This window comes from Chaetodon trifascialis, chromosome 2 (assembly GCF_039877785.1).
Source record: "Chaetodon trifascialis isolate fChaTrf1 chromosome 2, fChaTrf1.hap1, whole genome shotgun sequence".
Lineage (NCBI taxonomy): Eukaryota > Metazoa > Chordata > Actinopteri > Chaetodontiformes > Chaetodontidae > Chaetodon > Chaetodon trifascialis.
In genome coordinates this window covers 9,745,870-9,761,395 of record NC_092057.1, presented here as the reverse complement: position 1 = coordinate 9,761,395, position 15,526 = coordinate 9,745,870, and the positions used below count along the sequence as shown (strand labels likewise).

General features: G+C 46.0%; 1 protein-coding gene across 24 annotated transcripts in view; it reads left to right on the top strand.

Moving 5' to 3' along the window:
• The first annotated feature begins 4,795 nt into the window (after nt 1-4,795).
• Nucleotides 4,796-15,526, top strand: part of cacna1ab (calcium channel, voltage-dependent, P/Q type, alpha 1A subunit, b) — a 126,035-nt gene continuing 115,304 nt past the window's right edge. For all 24 annotated transcript variants that reach the window (XM_070976861.1, XM_070976726.1, XM_070976771.1 and 21 more), the window contains exon 1: nt 4,796-6,819. In XM_070976861.1, the coding sequence (XP_070832962.1) occupies nt 6,521-6,819 (299 nt within the window). In that variant the 5' untranslated portion in view covers nt 4,796-6,520. The remainder of the gene's footprint in view (nt 6,820-15,526) is intronic.

The following is a 15,526-nucleotide window of genomic DNA, read 5'->3' as shown; positions in this document are numbered from 1 at the left end:
ATCTTGTGTCCAGCAGTGGCAGCAGCAGTGTTCCTAGCAGCAGCAGTAATAGTAGTGGGTAATACTTGCAGCAGCTGAAGTAGCGGTGACATTGGGTCCGTTGGAGTAAATTGCAGTTCTAATAATAATAATACTTTTTACACCTTCAGGTCCATTTGTTTTCTACTCCTCCACTTCTTTTGTCTGAAGGAGCCCTGTTGGATTCAGCAGTGTCGCTTTGTGTTCCTTTTTTTTTTCCAGAAATGTTCCTTCATTTTTCAAACCTTTCTGTATCCAGGGCAGGGATGTGCTGATCACGCAGCCTGTTTCTTTTTTCTTTCTTTGTTTTTTCCCCATCACCAGCACACCCTTGTTTTCTCAAAGCGATGCATTAAGAACCACAATATTCTCCTACAGCTGGTGTCATTAGAGATTCGCTGTCTTGATTAAGAGAATCTCAGCTGTGTAGTAGACGATATCTGAAACAAGGCCAACTTTCTACAACCTCTTGATGACCCAACTCTTCCTTTCCAACTTAAATTGGGTGCCTGCAAGGGAGGAAAACCAGGATGTCACTTGTAGGTAATACGACAAAAGCTAGCATAGTATATTTGTTCATTTGGTCATATATATTTGGTCATATTGATGTGTATAACGATACACATCAGTGTTTAAAACGTGATTGTTTTAATTTGCACAGGGAACAGTTTGGTGTTTACTGTTTGTCACAAAACATATATGCTAGCTCCTGCTATACGTGATTTGTGTTTTTATATAAGTATTACAATTTAATATTCCATAAAGTTGGGAGACTGTGAGAGATGGATTTAAATCAAGTGTCTTGTGTGGCTCAAGCTCCAGTAACACTGGATGCTACACTTCCCACAATTCAGCTTTGCAGCATCATTCTGGGAGACCTTTGCTGCTTTCATAATCCCCATCCTCAATGTGTTAACACATGCTTTCTGTTAAACACTGAGACGTCTCCGAGGCTTAAGCATGATGGACTCCGCACTCTTTATTAATTAAAAGCTCCATAAGAAATATTTCTGCTATTTCTCGCAGAGCGGTAAGAATTGTTTAATACTCTCGATGGAGGTCCAGAGAGACAAAAGCATCATGATGATCAATAATGTGATGATGATGTGAAGACTGAAGCGACACTTTCCAAAGCATTCAACATCTGAGATAGTCGGATAAATATCTCCTTTTAAAAGATGTGAACAATGAAACAAATCACTCCCTATGATACGAATGTGTAGTTAATCCCACTGAGAATCAATACCCCCTGTCTGCAGCTCCACACAACTTCTGGATTATCATTTCAGTTCTTCTGTTCGGACATTCAAGCTTTAAATCCATTCAAGCAATTGTATTTTTTCACGTGTACTTCACATTTTACTTACTTAAATTTCAGCTGCATTTATTGGAAGTCGCAGCCATTAGGGAGTAAAAATAAAAGTGCCATTTGACAAACGGCAGCCGCAGCAGTCGATGAGGAGAACGAGCTGCTGGCAGCAGCCACCTGGCACTCAGCTCCACTTCAGAAAAAGATGGAGGAGATCTTTTCTGTGGAACCGAATCTATCAGAATCCCCACCGGTTAGAGGAAAATCCGAGGCTGCGTTTGAGGAAACCGCTTCGTCCTCAAGTTCAAATCAGTGCAATCATGAATGGTGTTTACTGTCGCTTTAAGTTTCCTATCAGTTAGAAAACACAATTATTTTCTGAAGTACTCTGTGTGGAGAAATTGCCAATATTTCTGCTCAAAAGTAAATCTAACTTTGAAATAAAACTCTTTAAATTGACATTACCAGTTCTAAGTGAATCATAATGTCTATTTCAATTTTTTTTACATTGAGCGTGAATTCGCCCTAATCCTGCTGTGTTGTCTCTCTCTCTGCTCTCGTTCTCCACCTCTCAGACAGCTCTGAAGCTTTGGCCTGCTGAGAGAGATCAGAGAGCAGAAAGGGAGGGGGTGAGGAGGAGGGGGTAAGGAGTGTGTGTGTGTGTTGGGGGGGGGTGTCGTTTCAAGGGGGAGGTGCCAGGGCTTCCTGCGGGGGTTGCCTGTGTGAACGCTCCCTGAATGACAATGCTGCGCATCAGGGCCTCAGCACGACTCCCTCAGCAGCAGCAGTAGCACACACACACACACACACACACACACACACCCACACACACACTCGCAGGGAGAGAGCCTGGGAAATCTGCATGGGCATGCAGCAGCAGCAGCAGCGATAACAGAGGGATGCCAGTGAGAGAGAGAGAGAGAGAGAGAAAAGGAAGGAGAGAGCGAAACGTGTCCATCCGTCCTCATTATCAATAAGTGACGGGGGCAGCCTGTCATCTCTGGCATCCGACCACCGCGTGGTTTCCCGTGATCGCACAGATCACGGGCAGGCTTGTCCACCAGCAACAGCACCACCCCCACCTCACCATCTCCCCACCACCACCACCACCACCCTCCTCTTCCCGACACTCACTTTCTCTCTCTCTGCCATACTGTCAGCGGGAACGGGCTTTTATCGTGCCCGTTAGTCGCCACTAGTCTACGGGAATCAGATGACGAGCGAATCCAGTGATGCGCACACGTTGTGACATTGAAAAGGCATCTTGTAAATAATAGCGTCGCTCTGAGACCACGACAGCAGGTGGGTCATACACAGCGTGTGACCTCGGGGTAGCAGCAGAGCCCGGTCAGAGCTTGGAAGTGACAGATTACTGCAAAAACAGCTCATCTCCTGTCCTCAGAAACTGCTATGTTTCAGGCCAACAAGGAAAAATCCAAAATAACGGATTCGACAGCGTAAATGGGATTCATGTGAATCACTTTATTTATGACCAAGATATGTTTTGTGTTTTTCCGGTGACCACAGGGATGGGGTTAGGGTTCAAGACTCCTTCATTTTTAAAAAAAAATGCAGATGCTGAGCCTTAGATTTGTTGTGTAGAAATAAAATTACGTCCACTGTCACACTCCTTTCTGTGAGACAGAAAGTGATCTTGAGATTACATACAGTGCAGTTTGAAAAAGCTAACCTATTTCATTTGACCCTGACTTTGACGAGAAGGAAACACAGGGGGAGAAAATAGCCACAGTACTGCGATACATTGCACACCACCAGGTTATCCCCTTTCATGAAGTTTTGTGAGACTTTGTTGACTTGCACATAGTCTACAGTTTGCCTTCAGATCCATCCCAAAACCCACCATATGGCCCACTTTGAATATCCCACCAACTGGTTTTTCGAACAGAATCAGACCTCCAAATGACGGGCGGTTACCTGCCAAAGTAGTTGACAGAGGAGACAAACAGTGAGCAGAACTCGCAAACACTTCGCAGCATTTAACAGATGGCCGGGGGTACAGCAACTAACCAATTGAAGGTACTCTCTTCCAAAGGCATGCAGGTGGTGTGCAGAGCTTTGTACTCTTGTTTCAGCACTCTGGACAGCACCGAAGGGCCTTGGAGATGTGTCAGGAGTTGTTTCAGGACCAAGGACAGCGCCAAAGCACGAAAGTGACCAAAGCTGGTGTTTTTTAATATCCTTTAACTCACTTGTTCCCATTTTAATTATATAACTATGAATAAAAATATCTTAAAGAATCAGTTTGAAATGGATCCTCTGGCCTCTGTCTGTGTGACTCCCCCCCCCCCCAGTCCCTTCCATCTCCGCTGCCACCTTCGTTTTCCTGTTCTGGAGAGGTGACAGCTTGGTCGGTTTAGCCCAGGCAAACAGCTTGCTGAATTGCATCAAAGACGACTCAGATGCCAGGGCCAGAATGACAGACGGCTTGGAGGAGAAGGGAGGAATGAAGGGAGATAAAACCTCTTTTAAATTGTCCTAAAAATAACAGTACGTATAAAATAACAGTGCGGCACTCCAAAACTCTCCCAACTCTCCTGCTGGCTGTGCAGATGAAATGTTGGTCCAACTTAGTTTATTGGCAGCAATTCTACAAAAAAAAAAAAAACTGACCTATAAAACCTTTTCGGAAGTCAACAATAAGCTCAAAATCAAATGGTCAAGCAAAGCACGAGGCACTTTTTCTTATGCTCTCCCAAGGAATCCCTTTTGAGTGGAATTAGATTGTTAGATTTGGCTTGGTACAGGATTACATAACTGTCTATACTGTCAGATGGGGCATGAAAGAAGGGACAATGGAACTCCTGGTGGAAAATAATCAGCTGTAGACGCTCTCCAAGAGAAACTCAAATAACCCAGCTCTGCTTTTGCTGGGAGGGATCCCCAAAAGTGGGCCCTGAATCATTGTCCTACCCATGCAGTAATCCACACTCACTTACATTTCCTTGTATATTCCCAGCACCACCTCCTCCCTCCCTCCCTCCACCCACCCCGCTCATGGCAAAGCCTTCTGCTTGGCCTGGTGGGTTTGAGTAAACAGTGATCGGGGCGAATTGGACTGTGCTGTTGGTGCTTTTGACACTTGGCCACCATGAGAGAAAGCCGTGAGCGGCATCTCCTCAAGGGGCCTCAATCCACTGAACCCATGAGCGATGGGAGGTCCAGATCTCGCGTCTACTATCATTTTAAAATCTGCAAATGAATAAGTGAAGGCATGAAAAAGTAGTGGAGGTATATCGCCAAATCAGCTCACAGGTAATGCTAGTCAAGAGAGCTTTTGGATTTTACGTTCTTTGGCTGCTGTTTATTCTTTATAACACTTACAGGATGAGAGTCGCTCGGGCTGTAGGTAAGGCGAGCTGCCGCACCTTGCCATACCCAACTGACGCCCATGCATCTCCGTCGTGCGTTATGGGGAGTGGGTTGGAGTGGGGGAGGCTCCGGGGAGGCGCTGTGCGTCGTGCGCTGCTAGGCTTGGCCACGGATCTGCGCGCGGCGCTCGGTTCCCGTAGACTGATCAGATGCTCAGCGCGCGGCTCAACCCCAGCGGCTGACTGAACGCAGGAGAGCCCGAGAGGCGCTTCGCTCGTTGGGTTTTTTCGTTTCCAAGGCTGATCTCCACGGGAATATACAGCCTCCGGACCGACTGCGCGTTGGTTCACGTCCCCCTGGGGGGTCGAGGGAGGAAAAAAAAAAAAAAACAGAGAGGGGGAGGGATAGGGAGAGAGAGCTAGAGAGAGAGAAGAGACACTGGACTTGCTGTAGCTCTGCGGGGCTGGCCACCTCTCTCTGGTTCGGGGAGTCTCGGGGGCGATGCTGCTGGGCGGGGATGGTGCAAGGTTTCTGCCCGGTGGCGGAGGAGAAGATGCGAGCCGCTGCTACAACGCACCGCCGCCGTCGTATTTTCCGAGCAAGTATTGATGATGGTGATGATGCTGCCTCCCCCAGTGGTCTTTTTCTGCTCCTCCGGATCCTACTCGTCCGGGATTCATGTTCCGCAAAACCTGGATTATAGATGATTGTTGTGGACATTATTTTTTTCTTTTAACTTCATCACCTCGTTTTATTTTTCGGGGGGAAGATATAAATTGGTAGATTGAGGACCGGTGTATTTTCGTCTCCAAGTGCGCGCAATCACGCCCAAAATCAGTGACCGACGCCTTGGTGAGGAGGAGGAGGGGGAGGAGGAGGAGGAGGAGGGGGGATGCCGCACCGTCCATCACCAAATATCAACAAATGTCACCAGGCTCGGATTTTGGGGAAGCCCCCCTCGGTTGGCGTTTGCGTGTAACCCGAGTGGCGTGGTGGCAGTGAGAGGTGGCAGCGGGGATATCTGCCGTGCCACATCAAACATTGCGGATATATGGCACAAGAATAAATGAATTATTGAAGATTTTACTCTTATCTATTTCTATTTTTATCTCGCAGTAAAAAAAAAAGGGGGGACCTGGGGAGGGGGGAAAAAAGACAACTGCAGATCCTGTCAAGATGCACTAGACTGTTGAGAGCGAAAAAGACGCAGTCTCCAGCACTTCGTGGAGATGATTGCAATATTTATGTAAACGCACAGCTATGCATCCTTATCGCATGTATTTAAGGTGATCGATCCGTTTGCCTATTGAGATGCAAGAACCGGCTCACTCTTGGAGAGGTTTTTCCCAACCAAAAAAAAAGAAAAACAGGATGCCTTCCTTTTTCGACGGAGAGAAAACGCTGATGCTCTGACAAGATCTAAAATTTCTGACACTTTTCTCACCCTCCAATAAAACCAGTCGTGTTTTTTTTTTTTCCTGTCAGAGAACTGATTTGCCAGAAATTACATAAACACTTCGCTGTTTCCCATTCATATTCCAAACACACGATCAGAGACACCGTGCGCTTTCCCTCTCCCCTCCTCTCCCTCCCCTCTTCTCCTCCTCCTCCTCCCTCTCTCCCTCCCTCCCTCACTCTCCACACACAAATGGAGGTATCTTCTCGGCGCTGAAGATCTGGGAAGGAGACACAGATAGATAGCAGGAGAAAGGGACAGAGAGATAAGCCAGAGGAGGAACCGAACCCAACTCCATTCTGCATGTGTGTTTGGAGCCGAGGCTGATGGGGTGGTGGCATGTGGAGGTGTCACTCTGAGGTTCACCCCCGGCTCCTTCCTAACCTCTGGCGTTTGGTGTCTGCAGAATGGCGCGTTTTGGAGACGAGCTACCCAACAGGTATGGAGGAGGAGGAGGAGGTGGTGGTGGCGGTGGTGGCGGGGGTGCCGGCGGACAAGGGGGGCCCGGCCGCGGCGGCAGTAGGCAAGGGGGGCCCCCCGGAGCGCAGCGGATGTACAAGCAGTCGATGGCCCAGAGAGCCCGGACCATGGCCCTGTACAACCCCATACCCGTCCGGCAGAGCTGCCTAACGGTCAACCGCTCCCTCTTCCTCTTCAGCGAAGACAACGTGGTGAGGAAGTACGCCAAAAAGATCACCGAATGGCCATATCCTTTCATAAGCGAAGCCGAGCTGACTGCCAAGGTACTGGGTTGTGGTGCGTTTGCTGGAGTGGTTGGCGAGGTGTGGCCCAGCGTGGTGTGGAGCGGTTTGGTGTTGAATCAGCCAACACCTGCAGGATGGAAGCTGTGGTCGTTGTGGTGATTTGCAGTGTGTGGCGGTGTGTCTTTTAACGTTGTGAGATGTTACATGGTGTCCTTTTTTTCAGGTGTGTGGTATGTGTGCGCTGTGTGTTGCAGTGTGCTGTTGATTGGTACATAACAGAATACATGATTTCACTTCACTCTCACTACTGTGTCCAGCCCTGCTGGCCTCAGGCTCATCTGATAGAGCTGCCATTGATGGAATGAAAGATGATGCTGACGATGATGCCAGTTGTCATGACACCAGCAATCACAACCATGTTGATGCTGCTGGTGATTAAGATGCGTCTTGAATACAGCATTTAGCTCGAACCTGTTAGTGACCTGTGTGTGTGTGTGTGTGTGTGTGTGTGTGTGTGTGTGTGTGTGTGTGTGTGTGTGTGTGTGTGTGTGTGTGTGTGTGTGTGTGTGTGTTGAGGCTATGGTTGTAGTCAGAGCTGAGTGCTGATGTCAGCATTATGAAGGCTTAAGCACCATGCAACCAGAAGGGAGAGGAAATGACTCTCTCCCGCTCTAATTACTACTGACCGTATAGGGGCGGCCTGTGGCTCGTCCTGCAGGACAGCAGTGGAAAAAGCTGTAATTGTCAGGACAGGTCGGTCTACTGCTGTTAGAACCTGGAATAATTATGCGGACTGGCCTCGAGTCACTATCTCCTTGATTAGAAGATGGAAACGTGCTAAATGCGCTGTGCTCTGGCTTATTTTGACGCTCAGTGATGGAGTTTTTAGCGCTTTTGGGGCCTTTTGCCTTAATCAGATGAACAGAGCTGAAGCAGGGCACGTTATAATTACACCATTATCTTCTTAAACCTGTTTGCCACCAGGATACCCCGGATGCCATAGTTTTTAGGGATGTAGATGGTGTGACGTCGCAATAAGGTATTTTCAGCGGCTGCAGTAGAGTTTCACAGCACATGGCGGGATGAACTTCCCTCCGGATCACGTATGAGGCGGGTCCCTCAGTGGCGCCGTCACTTTTCCTGTGAGCTGTCAAGTACAGCACACGCAGCAAAATGAACACTAAGACTGTAACAAATTACTATTTTCATTATTGATTAGCCTACCAATTATTTTCTTAAGTGTTTGATTAATTGCTTGGTGTAAAATGTCAACAAATTGTGAAAAATGCCCATTACATGCTTCCAGAGCCGACGGTCACATTTTCAAATATCTTGTTAACTGCAGCCATTGGTCCACAACCCATACATCAGTTTACTATCATAGAGGACTAATAACATTCAGAAGAGTAATTATTGATTAATTGATTAATCAACTAATCATTGTAGCTGTAGTTTTTTTGGTACAACTTGATCCAGGGATGTTGTTGCGCAGGGACGTGGTTTGTTTTGGACACTGCTCCACCAGGATGGTCGAGCTTTTTTAGATTGAGAACCTGATCCCAGCTTAGTTTGTGCTACTTTGATTAAAACAATGTAGTAACAGACTTGAGGTTAACGCCACGTCAACTAAGTCACATAAGAGTTTAAAAGTACATTCTGATGCACGCATGGCCCCTCAACAAGACGAGGCTTCAAAACTCTGTGGACCTGCCTTAAAGTGTTTGTGCTTTCAGCTGAACTAGTGCTTGAATGGTGTCTATTCCTGAACAAATGTGCAATTAATGAAACTGCCACAAGCCCACTGGGGCTTTGGGAGCCCCTAGAGGTCTGAGGCACGGGGACAGTTGCTCACTTTGTTGGTCGTCCTTTAATCAGGTTTTGGCACCTACTGTGTCATGTTCTGCCATTTTAGATGGCTGTTTATTAAACACAATGGGATGAACCTTTGAAGAGGCACAGTGAGCTTTCTTCACGAGCAGCAGCTTCATGAATCCAGAGAACAGTTCAGCCACACGACATGCTGTGTTTTTTTGAAAGAAAAGGCGACACTTGATTTCTCCTGACTCGAAAAGCTCTTTGATGCTGACTGTCACGACCGACTTCATTATCACTTTGTCTAGCTGCATTGCAAACAGCTCAGTTTAACAGCCTTCCCTGGAGGCGTTTGCCAGGCATTCTGGGAAATGTAGGAAATCAGGAGATGAGGGACTTCACCAAAAAAAAAATGTTATTTTATTGCACTTTACTTAAGGTCTTTGCTTAAACCAGCAGTCAGTTTGTGTCGGCGGCGCTGATGCAGAGGATCGTTCGGTGACTGCGGCTGCTTCGTGAGAGAGGCAGAGAGGGTGAGGGGCCTCGCTTTGGGTCTTTTAAGGTGATCGCACAGTACGACAGAGCTCGTGAGAATCCCTAAGTCAGCAAAGGGGCATCAGTCAGTTCAGCCACTTTAACTGTAAATGAGCTTTTACGCCCAGAGTTTGACTTAATACGACGCCACGATTACAAGAATAAAAGACAGCTGAGATGCAGGTAAGGTCAAAGAAGAAGGAAGAGATTATCCTTGAAACTTCCATAAAAATGTGCTTTAAGCCATTTCTTCAAGCTATGATTGAACTGATGGAGGAGATTGTTCCAAATATCGAAGGCATAAAAACAGAAGAAGCATCCGTCATATTGACTGAGAGAGCACCAAGGCAAACAGCAGCGACTGATCTCAGGTCGTCTGATGCTGTTCATCAGCAGGTGTCGAGCCATGTAACGGCTCATATGATGTGAGAGGCACGTTGGTCGTGTGTGTGTGTCGTTTGTGGTCATGCTGATGTGTGTTTACATGTTGGTCACTGAAATTCTGCTACAGAAATGGCAATAGATTGAATGTCTACATCAGATTTGAATTATTTGAATCAAAACTGACAACAAAAGAGTATAACCAGACAAATCCTTCACGATTTATTAATTTCAATTTATTTTATTTACTGGTTTGTTGTCCCTTCCTTTTAGTATGTATAATATCCTATAATCTGGTTTAGATCTTGTTCCTGATGCCAGGACAGACAATGCAACTAATATTAAAGTCGACAAAGAAAGAGAATTGAGGCATTTTCTTTGAATTATGATGTAAGATATTCAAATGTCACCTAATAGTCTTCCTCCAGTTGAAGCCAGTGACCAGAGCACGTTTGAAAACAAGGCTTTATGGGAAGTGTAGGGACTGCTGTGTGTTGCCAGATAAAGGTTCTGCCAAAAATGTTTTGGTTTTTCTGCAGATTATGTTAAATTTTGTCACACCCAATCTGGTCTGACTCATCGGATGTAGACTGTGGCCAGTTACCCTAAGCTGGTCGCTAAAGGGACAAACCTAAACAAGCTAGGAGCTGGGACTGCAGTGATTTAGCCATTTGAATGGCAGGTCCCGCCTCCCCACGTGCAAATGTCGCACCAGAACAAAATCCCCTGACGCTAGTTTGCACCGTCGCTGCATCGTGGACCTCGTGCCACCCAAGACGATTGCGATTGGTTTAAAGAAATGCAAAAAAGCCGAAGCGTTTCCTCCCAGTATCAGAAGGATGATGGGTGCAGGCAGACCTTTCTCCAGAGCCGACACAGCGCTGCGATCTGGCTACACAAGACTACACCCAACCCACTGCATGATGCACTTATAACGGGTAGGATTTCAATGTGCAACCAGTCAAACCTCAGCAACGGGTTTGGAGTTGGTGGCTGAATATTCATAAGTATTTCAGACCGGCAGTAACACAAATACGCTCAATACAAAAGCTTCTTCATCAGTTAGTTGATGAAAGAAATGTGATCAGAGTGGCATTATGATTCTTATCAGCATAAGCAGCTGCTGGGCATCAGACCTGCAGCGTTAATCGCTGCGTTTTCTCCAGTATTAACAGGTTCTTGTAACTAACAGCATCATAGATCTCTTTTGGTTAACAGGAACTCTAATTTTCAGAACTCTCGAGGCCGTTATTTGATGCCATCTGAGTTGGCATCGTCCTCACTTGGTCAAACAGAAAAAGCGATAAGCACGTTTATTTAAGTGTCCTGTCCAAACATCCAGGATGTGGAAGCAGCCTCAGAAACATCAGCATTAAACCAGGATTCTTGACTGTTTTGTGCTTAATATGAGGCATTTTTATTGCAAAACATTTTCACATTTAAAGGACATCCACTTCCTGATTTGAAAGCGAATTGAGCATATCCCAGCATGCCGCCATCTGTACAGAGCCAGCCTGTGTTGGCTGGCAGGCGCTGTGGCTTCTTCCACCAGAGGCCCAGAGGACTTCATTATACCTCCCTCCCCTCCCTCCGCCTGTACTTCCCCATTCCCTCTCTCTCTCTGTCTCTCTCTCTCTACACTCCTTTCATCTCCTCTTCTCCGCTGCACTCTTTCCCCTGCAACTCTGCTTTAAATGTTCTGTCCTCCATCTTCTCTCTCCATCTCTCTTCTCTTCTTCCGTTTTGTCTTTTCTCTTCTGCCACTCTGAATTTAATTCCATTTAGATACTGTAGTGGCAGCATTGTTTATCAAAGCGCAGTGAATAAAATGGAAAAAATGGAATAAAAATGCGATGCAAGTCCATAATACAGACAGGTGAAAGCCAAATTTTAACCGAATTTCGGGAAAATCACCTGAAGTGAATTCGTATATGTTTCCATTCATTACTGTTCTGCAAACATTCAGTGTTAGACATTTGAGGGCGCTGATTCTCCAGCCGGATGCCACTAAACCACTGCAGAAGAAGACAGCCAGTTTCCTGTATTAACGTGAGAGACGTTGCAGTTGGTCCACATACCTGATTTTTTTTGGCCAGTCACAGTTTTTTCTTTGCACTTTGTCGCATTTTCTTTTTATGGAAGCACCAAGTTTTCCACCTCAGCCGAGCATCATTTTTATTTTAGTTTATTTTTAAGCAATATTTCATTTTATTTTCTGAATATCTGACATTTCAATGCACGTAAAACACGGATGGTAATGCGATTATAGTATTGTGCCCCACCAAGTCTCCAAAAATAATTTCAAAATTCATATTTTATAAGCATATCTGTCCATCCCATTGCATGCCCTGTTGCCCTGTTGTCAGTAAAGTAGGATATTATTTTCTGCACTCATGCAAAATTAAGAAAACTCATGTGCCATGTTGAATCAGGACACCCAACCGTGTTAGGGTAATGTGTAGAAGCATTTTGGATTCAGTATGACAGAGAAACAAGCGATTGATTAAGGTGCCAAGGCTGTTTTGTGGCTCTGTCAAATGCAGCTGCCGTACAGTAACGTTAGCTGGTCACTCAGATAAGCCAGCGGGGGCTCCGGGAATGAGCTGAAACACAACAATTCTGCATTTTACTTAGTTTACTCCAAATCTGCTTTATTGACACGATAGAAATTCACCCGTCTTTTTGGTCAAAGCGGCATATAATACCAAAGTGATAGCATCAGTACATGCTGTATGTCTCTCTCTCTCTCTCTCTCTCTCTCTCTCTCTGACCATCTGTCCTGGGCGTTCATTGTCTGTGTGGGTTTCACACTTTCCCAGCTGGGTTCTGGCCATGCTGCCTGGTATCATGTGAGGGAATGAAAAGCAGAGAGAGGTAGACAGTATCTGGCAGCAGGAGAGAGAGAGAGAGAGAGAGAGAGAAGAGATTAAAGAAAGACCCCCTACTCCCAGCCGCAGCCCCCGCCCACTCTGGGGAAGAATATAACCTCTCACTGAGTACCGCCAGTGGGTCAGTTGGTAATTGTGGAATGTGCAATTTTGCCTAAATCTGATTCTGAGATTATCAACATGGCAGTTGCATTAACAATTTGAGTGAACAAAATGGTCCAAACATAAACCATAAATGGTCCAAAATCTAGAGATTTAAATTTACAGTGAAATCTAATGATGTGTAATAGCTGAAACCAGTGATCTACATGCATGTGCGTGCGTGCGTGCGTGCGTGCGTCCATGCATGTGTGTGCGACTCTTACGTGTGTGAGAGACTTTGTGTGTGAGGTTTACAGTAAATGCTGTTGTGTTACTATGAAGGAGTGATGCATATGAGTTCCAGATAATCAGATATGAGGAAGTCAACACACACACACACACACACACACACACACACACACACACACACACACACACACACACACTGTCAGCCATAACTGATCTGAACGGATCTGCTTGCTCCAGGCCAGACGGATGAGGGCAAGCCACCAGTGTGTGTGTGTGTGTGTGTGTGTGTGTGTGTGTGTGTGTGTGTGTGTGTGTGTGTGTGTGTGTGTGTGTGTGTGTGTGCGCACGGGTGGGTGGGTGGGTGGGGGCAGGTGATACTGTAACACCTGTTCAGCAGGATCACTTACCTCAGGGGGCTTGCCTGCATCCCAACATGCACACACACACACACACACGCACGCACGCACGCACACACACACACACACACACACAGTGCAGCCCAGTGGTTGGCAGAAAAAGCACCATTTGGGACATTCACGCTCCAGTGTGCAATCTCTCTCTCTCTCTCTCTCTCTCTCTCTCTCTCTCTCTCTCTCTCTCTCTCCCTCTCTCTCTCTCTCTCTCTCTCTCTCTCTCCCTGCGTCTCATTTACCATAATACAATCTGGTGCCACTCGTTCCACTGTCACGTTTTGCTTCGTCTAGGCGTGAAAAGAACTGGTACTCATTCTAGCAGGTTAGCAATGATGAATATGCAACATCCAGTTTCACATATAGAAAAATTAAGCTCGCTGAGCAACATTTTGGTTTAGGCACCAAAACTACTTGATTAGCTTGAGGGAAGGATCGTGGTTTAGGTTAAAACAAATCGCTTAGTTTACGTAAGCTCAGTGCATTTTCCATTTAAAAAAGTTTGGTGAGGTAAAAAGAAAGTCATGGTTGACTTACTGATATTGCTGACGCCATCATGTTACAGACACTTCTTCAAACACATTTTAAGACCTGTGCTGTCTTTTTCAGTATATCTTACACACACACACACACGCACGCTTGAGACAAAACCAAAAAGACTTCCAACTCAGCTTCAACTTTACTATCAGTGACTCCTGACTTTAGAGACTTTATCCTTCTGACTTAGAATGATTTGATACCAACTCTCAACCCTCATTTTGAAAACACACACACACTTGCATCCATCCGTCTGTGTGGATGTGTACTGCAGATGCATCTTTCTGTCCCTTCAACACCCTGACAGACAAGCACCATAGTAATGGTTGTTTTGACAGAGCTCTACTCCAGATACGTGATCCTCACAGCCAGTTCCCCATGTGTGAGTGTGTTTGTCTGGATCTCACTGGGGTGAAATGTGATGCCCCTACTGTCCTCCCCTCAACTCTGAGTGTAGCCTGCCGCCACTGTATGTGTGTGTGTGTGTGTGTGTGTGTGTGAATATTATGTGCAAGTGTGTGTTTGAAGAGACCATAACAGGGAAAAATCACTGGAGAAATTAATAGAAAGAAAACCTCAAACTAAGTTTTGGGATATAATTTCACAAGAGAGGCTGTGTGTTTTCTCTGAAAGTGCAAGAAGAAAGTGTTTTTGTGGAGGCGGTGGAGAAGGCAAAGGGGTTTAGAAGATGGAGACGGACAGACCTTAAAATGTAATATGATGGTTAAAGTGCGAGAGGGATGGAGGGAGAGACAGGTGGAGAGAGGAAGCGAAAGAAAGGTGAAGATGAAGAGGAGAAAGTGGATCAAACCGACAGTGGGAGAGAATTAGACTCAGATAGAGGGATTAGGAGAGAGGTGAAGAAGAAACACATAAAGAAGTGTAGAAAAGCAGAGATGCGGTGGAGCAAAGCGGAGAGATGAATCAAGAAGAGGAAGAAAGAGGGCAAGAAAAGAGAAAGGCAGCGACAGGAAGAGAACGAGAGTGGAGAGCAGAAAGGAAAGAGTGTTTAAAGGAGAAGAGGTGAAGGCAAGATGAGAAAGAGGGATTCGAGGGCGAAGCACTGATGTGATATAAACAATGAGTTTGATTGGCAGACACCGCAAACTCACGCCACGTGTTTTAATCTCTCTTTCTGCACGGTCGAACTCTGTGCTGGCGCTGTGGGATCAGTGGACCGATCAGAACCATGAACTGATCAGAACCATCCATCACTTCTGTCCACTGACAAGTCCAATAAAGTTTATTTAAACAAGATGACCAAACTGGCTTCAAACGGCGGCTGATTTGGCAGAAATCGGTTTTGTGAGCTGCAAAAACACACAGTTCACTCCTCACAACAACAAAATAAGACAAACAACTTGGCAGAGGAAGGCTTTAAGTCGACGGCCGCCATGTTTCACTTCGGCCTTTTAGTCAAGTTACTTAGAGAGTATATATTTTATTAGCTACAGCTGATGTAATTTGGCCCCCGTGAAGTTTTAACTGGTGAAAACAATCAACTTGGAACTGGGATGGTTAGAGGTGGAGAAAAGTAGAGGAAGGGGGAGAGCAGCGAAGAGAGAAGGACAGAGCTGGATAGAAAGAAAAAGTCAGAGATGTGGAGAAAGGAGGAGAATTCGAGAGCGATAGAGGTGGAGAGCCATAGTGTTTCCCCCCCATGTTGAGTCACTGATCTACATTCAATCTGCACTATGTGAATTATTGATTGGCCTTTAGCCAGCCTGTGTGTATGTGTGTGTGTGTGTGTGTGTGTGTGTGTGTGTGTGTGTGGTACTGAGATGCTTTTGCTGAAAAGCACAGTGGTGGCGTTTTCT